This window comes from Eulemur rufifrons, chromosome 2 (genome assembly GCF_041146395.1).
Source record: "Eulemur rufifrons isolate Redbay chromosome 2, OSU_ERuf_1, whole genome shotgun sequence".
Classification (NCBI taxonomy): Eukaryota; Metazoa; Chordata; class Mammalia; order Primates; family Lemuridae; genus Eulemur; species Eulemur rufifrons.
Window position 1 is genome coordinate 6,322,982 of NC_090984.1, and position 8,197 is coordinate 6,331,178.

Here is an 8,197-nt window from a genome sequence, read left to right on the forward strand (position 1 = left end):
TTGGCTTTTAGGGCCAAGGCAGAATTTTTGAACCTGTCCTTCCTTGGTTCACCTTGTAAAGCCTTCCCTCACGTTTGAATGGGACGTCCGACTACACAGGCCCCTCACCCACTGGGTGTCTCTTCCTGCTCTTGGCCCATCTGAGCTCCCAGAGCGACGGTCAGTGGTTTGTGGCCAGCCCCTCTCTGGGACTGAGGCCCAAGACTCGAGCTTTGGGTTGTCTGAGCGCATGGAAATCTTTCTAGAATAAAACTCAGAAGGGCAGCTCCAGGAGAGGGCCTCCAGGGCCGTTGGTCTGTGGGGGCCTTTACCTGGATGCCTGCTGGGCACACACCTTATGTGGGAGCCCTGGGGATGGCCATGGTGCCGGGGACAGCCCCTGTCCCCATGCCTCCGAGAGCCCTGGCTGGCCTCGGATAGCAGAGGCAGGGTGGGGGTCTCGTGGGGAGGCAGCCCGGGTGGGGGCTTTCCCTGGGCCTGTCCTGTGCTTGCTCGGCCGGCTCCGTGCGCCCATCCTGTCCATGTGTGGACCGTGTCCTGTCCCTTGTCTTCCCGGGGGCGCTTCGGGGGTTGCTGTCCTGAACATAACATCCAGGTACCTCCTACCTTGGCCCCAGGGACAAGCTCTTTTCTGGGTGGGGATTCCTCATCCCTGGAGCCCCCACCTTCCATGTGACAGAAATGGGCCTCCCGCACCTCAGCTCAGGGAGAAGGGATGGGGATGGCAGTTTGTGGGGGTGTCAGGGTACAGAGGCCCCCAGGAGCAGGCGGTGGACAAAAGCAGTCATCTGGGATTGAGGCACACCCCAAGGAAAACTTCATCAGCCTCCTGCATCCCACGCATCATCCGGGAGGTTCCAGGGGCCTCTCCTCCTCCAGCCAGGTCTGGGAGGTGCCAACTCCCCGCCTGGTCTCAGGGCTGTGACCACAGCAGGCCTCTCTTCTGTCTGCAGCACTCTTCCACCCTGGGCAGCGTGTTTGGGGATGCGTACTATGAGCAGCAGATGGCGGCCAGGCAGGCCAATGCTCTGTCCCACCAGGTGAGCGGGTGCCCAAGGCTGCTGGGCAGCTGGTGCCCAGGGCAGACGCTCTCCGGGACCTGGGCCTCGCGAGTCCGGGCTGCACGCGCTCAGGGGATGCCGCCTGCCCCTTGGCTTTGCTCCTCAGCTCCCCGCCTATCCGTCTGTCTTTGGGCTGCAGAGGCCTCGGCCCCTGGCAGGGGTGTCTTGCCCTGCCCTGTGTGGCCTGTGCACCTGGCCTGTGAATGGAGGCCAAGGGCAGAGGGGGAAGAAGGGCAGGCGGCAAACCCCAGGCAGGGCACGGGCCGTGCACGCGGGTTTGCCGGGAGGTTGTGCTGGCTTTGCGTAGAGGCCAAGTCTGGGGCATCTGGGCGCGGGAGGGCTTGGCCGCGGCCTGGAGCTGGTCACTCACTTGCTCATCCATCCATCCATCAGTCTGGCGAGCCTCGCCCTGGATGGGGGGGCCTGGGGTTGGGGGGCTGTGCTCAGCAACCTCAGTGCCGGGAGAGTTGCAGGGACGGCTTCCGCGGCCACACTCAGCCGCCGGCCAACAGGGGCCCGGGGCGGCTGACTGGGCGGGGCCCGAGGGGGTCCTCACTGCCTGGTGTCCTCCCTTCCCAGCTGGAGCAGTTCAACATGATGGAGAACGCCATCAGCTCCAGCAGCCTGTACAGCCCCGGCTCGACGCTCAACTACTCGCAGGCGGCCATGATGGGCCTCACGGGCAGCCACGGTAGCCTGGCGGACGCGCAGCAGCTTGGCTACCCCAGCCACAGTGGCATCCCCAACATCATCCTCACAGGTGAGGCTGGCGCCGGGGCTGGCGGCTGGGAGATGGAGCCAGGCTCAGAGCCCCCCACACCCTGCAGGGGGCAGGTGTGGCGGGGCTGAGGCTGTGTCCCCATGTTTGGGGGGCCCAAGGAAGCCAGACCCTCTACGCCCTCCAAACTTGACTCACCCCTGGGCTTCAGGATAGGCCAGGGAGACACCTGGGTCAGATGTCCAGCGCCCTGTGCTTAGGACAGAGCCAGTCACTCACCCATCGCAGCCAGGGGCCCCGTGCCCACGGCCCAGCGCTGGCCTGCCGTAGCCGGGTGTGTGCCAGGGCTACAGATGACTGGCCAGGGCCCTGCATGGTGGACCTGCCCTGTGCAGCCAGCAGACCCCAAAGGGCCCTCAGGTGCTGTGACAGGCGCCCCCAAGCAGTCTGAGCATGGCACCCAGGGACAGGCCACCCGGTCCTGCACAGCACATGTGAAGACATTGCTGCTCCATTTATGAGAGAACCCAGACCTCTCGACAGCAACCCTCACCTGTCTTTCCCTGGGGGATTCTGGGTTTTGTCAGGGAAGAAAGCAATTCCCTTACGAGCCAGAGCTGTTAGGGGATTGAGGATGAGAACCCTCCGGTTGTCCCCACTGGCATGTCCAAGGTGGAGGGGTCCGTGTTTAGGGCCCCCTGGGTCCTGGGCTCTGAGTGCGCAATCTGGTGCCTCCTCCCCTCCCTGTGGGTGTGGCGGCGGTCAGCACAGTGCTCCAGGGTGGAAGCTCCAGCCTCAGGCTCATGGGAGAAATCCGAGAGTCCGGCCCCTGTGGTTGTCCCAACAGCCTAGGAAGGCAGGGCTTTCAGACCCATTTTCCAGATCTGGACGCTGAGGCCCAGAATCTCACTGAGGGTAGAGGAGGGAGCCTGAGTTTGAACCTCAGTTTTTGTGGGGGAACCAGGGCTTCTTCCAACCTGAGCAGCAGCTGGGTCCCCGCAGGGAGGGCCCGACGCACCCACGCTCATCCCAGCCTGCCTCTCAGTGACTCCTGTGGGGCAGACCTCTGGGCAAAGCCTGGCGGGCGGGACAGGTCCCTGCAACCTTCTCGTTTGTCGGTGGCGCAGCCCTCAGCCCGGGCTTCTCCGCCCGCTGACACCTGGTGCTGGACAGTTTGTGGTGGGCCGTCCTGTCCACGTAGGGAGCCGAGCAGTGGCCCTGACCTCCAATCAGGTGCCATTTATATACGCTCCCCCAGTCCTGACAACCAGCATGTCCCCAGACATTGTCAGTGTCCCCCAGGGGACAGAGTCTCCTGGGTGAGCACCCCTGGTCTGACCCAGGGTTGCAGGTGATAGAGGCACAGTGACCGTGAAGCCAGGGCTAAGCTGTGCCTTTTGTCCCCACCCCTACCCCCCAGTGACGGGAGAGTCCCCCCCCAGCCTCTCTAAAGAACTGACCAGCTCTCTGGCTGGGGTTGGTGACGTCAGCTTCGACTCTGACAACCAGTTCCCCCTGGACGAACTCAAGATCGACCCCCTGACCCTGGACGGACTACACATGCTCAATGACCCCGACATGGTCCTGGCCGACCCGGCCACCGAGGACACCTTCCGGATGGACCGTCTGTGAGCGGGCACGCCCGGCACCCGCCACTGCTCAGCGGTCCCGATGGCGTCTCCCCAGCCTGGGGATGGCCGCGCTCCGTCCCTCGCCAACGGCCGAGCTTGTGATTCTGAGCTTGCAATGCCGCCAAGCGCCCCTGCCAGCCCGTCCCCTGGTTGTCCACCTCCCGCGAAGCCCAGCGTGAGGCCAAGCGCCGGGCGACCACCTGCCCGCCTGAGGCCAGGCTGGGATCGGAGGCTGTGAGCCCCCTGCCCCCGCAGACCCTCCCTGCACTGGTTCCTCACCCCCGTTGGGGTGACAGCCGTTCCCTGTGGGGTGCAGCAGGCGGCGGGCTCGGGGGAGGGGCGCGCATGGTCCGCGGTGCATTTTCCGACTGTTGTCCAGCTCTCACTGCCTTTCTTGGTCCCCGTGCCCCCACCCACCCGCCACCCCCAGCCCGTGGTTAGGCAGAGAGCGAGCCCGGCCCTGCCCAGGGGAGAAGGCGCCGGCGCGACGGGTGGACGCAAAGTGAAATAAACACTATTTTGACGGCTGTCTTCTATATTTCTGAGCACACACACAGCGATGGCGCCCACCCTGGCGGGTGCGCAGAGGACAGCATGCAGGGCAGCTGCACCCGGACGCCCCCTCCTCACTGCTTTCCGTCACCCCAGCCCTGCCTCACCCCTAGGCAGGTCCCTTGGTGGCCACCCTTGCCGTGGAGCACCCAGCTGGGACAGAAGGGCCTGGAGGGGTCGCACACAGTGGCGGGGATTTGGGGGCAAACCTCGTTTTCCTCCTCCGCCCCCGCGCCGTGCTCACCGGGACTGTCAAATATTTAAGGGGTGGCGGGAGGCGGCCGGGGAAATCTTGTTGTGTTTTTTTTCTTTTGGTTTGTATTTACATTTTGGTTGTAGATGAGTAGCTGAATCCTTCAGGTAGAACACTTGCCTGAGAGCATGTTTTTATTCCAGAAATCCTACTTTATCTATTTTTTAAGCTAACTGGAAACGTCGGTGATGCGCCCTGCAGTGGTCTGCTCCCGCCCAGCCTAGGCGGCCCCTCCGGCCTTTTGAGTTTCTGAGTTTCGCCCCAAGTTATCGCAAAACCACAGGGTGGGTGGGCCCTGGGGCCTTGGCAGAAGCTTGCGGTAGCCGGAGGCGCCTCCACTTACACGTAACAGACTTCCGGGAAGGAGCCTCTGCTTCTATTGAGGGTCTTTCGAAGACTAGCCCCACCTGCCCTTCCTGGAAGGTGCCCGCCAGTTTTCAGAGCGGGCGTGTTGAAGACTCCAGGACCCGCGGCGGCCGAAGCGTGTCTGCCCGGAGGGTGTCTGGGCCGGCAGGGGGAGCGAGCGCCCCTGAGATGAGGTTGTCTTCTTACTGGTCCACCCTGAGAATCAGGGCAGAGCTGGCATTTTGTCCCCTCCCCACCCGACCCTCCAGCTTCTGGCCCACGCCCCCGTCAGTGGGTAGAGTCGGCCGCCAGTTGCTCCTTCTTGGCAGCTGGGAGCTGTGGCAGGTGGACTTGGAGGCAGACAGCAGTGTGTGTTCTATTGGCAGGTTCCAGAAGCACCTCCAGGGCCGGGGTAACAGGGCATCCGGGGGCCATCCCAGACCCTCCTTCCGAACCACAGGCCCTGCAAGGGGGGCTCTGGGGCCGGCCTGGTTCTCTGTTGGCCACTTCGGCATAGGAACGGCTTTTCTACTGCCCCCAAGTTGCATCTTGTCATTCTTGCTGGCTTCTCTGCCTGCCGGGCTGGCACCTTCTGCGTGGAGCATTTCTTTGTGGTGTCTCGGATCTTGTCTGTCCTCAGGAGCCAGATTCAGTCCTCGCGACTGTCCCTTCCTCGCGTTAGCGCATGTCCACTCGTGAGAAGTGCTCTCTGCTGCCTGCTGTTCTGGGCGGGGCAGGGGCGCGGTGTTGGTCTGGCCAGGACAAAGGCTTTTTCTTCCCACACAGGCTGGGGGCAGAGGGTGGGGACAATTTTTTTTTTTTTTTTAAGAAAAACTACATGTACATAGGAGAGTTTGATTACCATTAGACTTGTATGTAGAACTTTAAAAAAAAAAATGGCCTTAATAAAATTACAAGCAGCCTGCCTGGATGCAACTCTCAAACAAGGCGTTGGGGACCTGCTAGGGAACACTGGCACGTTGGCAGCCCCTGCTGCTGTCCCCAGGGTCTCAGTGCAGAAAGGCAGGGGAGCGGGGACACTGACCTCTGAGCCTCCCTGCTCCGTGGCCCACTTCCAGCTTCCTCCAGCCAGGTGCGTGGTGACATCGTATTAACGGACAGCCTTGGTTTTTTACTGAGTTCCTTTTCCAATGAGGACTTGACAGACTGTCCCAGGAAGGTGTGGGGCCGTGCTGGTCCCCGGGGCCCAGCCAGGGGCCAGGGGCCAGGTGTCCCCGGGTTCTGGAAGGGTTCACAGCCCTCCCGGGCCTGGGCAGGCCTCCCAAGGTCTGCATCAGGGCATTGTGTTTGTTGGGTTTATTTTGTTTTGTTCTTTAAATATCACTTCTCTACTGAATATTCTTGAATTGCCAAGAGTTTCTGAAACAAGACAGCTTAAGGGAATCGGCCCTTTGCTTTGTGATGTGAAATACTGTGATTTTGGAGGCGCTGCGCCGTGGGGCGTGCATGCAGACCCAGCGCCGGCGTCTTCGCTTGCTGGGGACAGGCCTGGGTGCTTGGTCCGCTCCGGGCTGGAGGCCGGGCCATTCCCCAGCCGCACCCCTCCCTCGTGCTCCCAGCTTCAGCCGCTGTGCTGTGTGGACCTTTCCCAGGACAGAAGCGAGGCACGGGCGCCCCGACAGTGTGATGCCCCCACCTGCCTTGGTTTACCCTCCGTCACTCCCTAGCGTGGTGTGTCCCCCTGAGGGGTCAGCCCCTCTCTATGTTCTCCGAGGAAGAGGCTTCTGTGCTCCTCTTGGGGCCTGCTTGTGAGTTTTTGGCGCCAGGGAGGGGGCTGCTGACATTCATGTGTTTGTCCTAATTTCTTTAGGGGGCCGAGCTCCCCGGAGCACGCCTTGCCTGGTGTCACAGCGGGGTGGGCAAAGACGGCTGATGCCGTCAAACCCTCCTGTTAAGACTCGGGTGTCGGGCTCGGGGACTGTGGACAGAAGCGGGTAAGGGGCCCACAGGGGCTTGGGTGGGGCTCAGGTCCCCTCTGTGTGGTCCTGGGCCTGACAGCCCGGGGACTCTGGCACCCCCCTCAGGCAGGCCTCCAGCTGGCTCGTAACCAAACGTCTTTCCAAACTCGGGCTCCGACCTGGATTCCGAGTTTTCTGTATCTCCAAAGACTGCAGCTCCCCTCCTCCCAACCCCATACTGGCTGGGGGGCGGGGAGGCCTGGCAGTGGTGGGGATCCTCTGTCACTCCCCCACCCTGATAAAACAGCAGCTTCTGTCCCCCTCACTGGGTCCTGATGGAGCCGTCAGTCAGGGGGCTGAGGGGCCCTCAGCGTGAGGGTGGCAGGTGGGGGCCACTGGGGCGCCCCTGGCCTCACTGTCCTGGTCTGCACGTGGTGCTGCAGGTGGGGGGCCGTGGGCACCAGAGCCTCCCCGCATGGCCTGGAGCACTGGGGAGGGCTCGGCCGGTCACCCACTCAGGGAGGCCTGCCTGGGGCGTGTAAGCAGCTGGGTCTCTTTTGACCCTGTTCTCCTGGGACCATAGGCCCCCACCTCCTGGGGGTCTCACAGCATGTGACTTGAGGTCCCTGGGATGTTGGCCTCAGCCAGATGTCCTGTTTCCGTGGCCCCTGGCCTCGGGGGGTTCTGGCCAGGCAGGGGTCAGGCGCCCCATAGTGCACCCACACTAGTCACAGACACCATTCTTCCTCTAGGAGCAGGCGGTGGGGTGACCCACACCCCCAGGCCTGGGTGCTGGGGTACTGCCAAGGGCATGGGGGCACAGGAGCAAGCCCCCCATGATCCGAGCCTCAGTTTCCCTCCTGCCATTTTCTCAGACCTGCAGGTCTCAGGGCCCCAGGCTCCTCCTGGGCAGGGTGGGGGCAGTGGTTAGGCCTTGGGCGGTGCCGGCTCCAGACAGCTTCAGAGGCTCCACTGCCCTCCAGATTCCTGGCCAGCGCCCAGCATCCGTCCCCAGGAGCCAGGGACATGTGGCACATGTTGGGGTTGGGGGATGGCCCCCCATCTCACAGGGTTCTGGAATTTGGGGGCCATCCATGCTGAGCCAAGCCCAGCCACCAAGCACTTCTGACCTCTTGCCCAGCGGGGACAAGGGGACACAGCTGTGGCCTTGGCCACCAGGCCCTGGGAGGGAGGGCATTGGCAGCCAAGGTCCATGGGCTTCACCGGGCCCCCTAGTAGGAAGCTGCCCCCGAGGGGCTGGGTGGCCCCACTGATATATGCAAACCCGCCAGCCCAAGCCCTGTCCCCACCTGTGCCCCTCTGTGCCCAGGCTGGCTCTGCACCCCCAGCATGTACACTCTGCCGCGGATGTCCCGTGGGCCATGTGCGTGGGTGGCCACAGCGGGCAGGGGCAGGCGGCTCAGGGCACACTTGGCGGTCCCTGCCCCATCCTCCAGCGCGGATGCTTTTGTCTTTGTATCTTTGCATCCTTTGTAATGAAACGTAATAAAAATTCAGCGATTTCGTCTCTGCCTCTTCCCATTTTTTCCTGCCCCCTCCCCTTCCTCCCTGCACGGCAGGGGCCCCTCCAAACACACACACCCCTGACCAGGCTGGGGGCGGGATCCTCAAACCTGGGGCAGTGGCTGAGAACCCTGACCCCAGAATCCCAGGGCAGACGCTGCAGTGGGGGTCCCAGCCAGTGACTACAGTGGGTG

General features: G+C 62.9%; 1 protein-coding gene across 2 annotated transcripts in view; it reads left to right on the forward strand.

Annotated features, from left to right (window-relative positions):
• Positions 1-3,476, forward strand: part of CRTC1 (CREB regulated transcription coactivator 1) — a 66,112-nt gene extending 62,636 nt beyond the window's left edge. For both annotated transcript variants that reach the window (XM_069494181.1, XM_069494189.1), the window contains 3 exons: positions 954-1,040; positions 1,641-1,821; positions 3,200-3,476. In XM_069494181.1, the coding sequence (XP_069350282.1) occupies positions 954-1,040; positions 1,641-1,821; positions 3,200-3,411 (480 nt within the window). In that variant the 3' untranslated portion in view covers positions 3,412-3,476. The remainder of the gene's footprint in view (positions 1-953; positions 1,041-1,640; positions 1,822-3,199) is intronic.
• Positions 3,477-8,197: the final 4,721 nt, after the last annotated feature.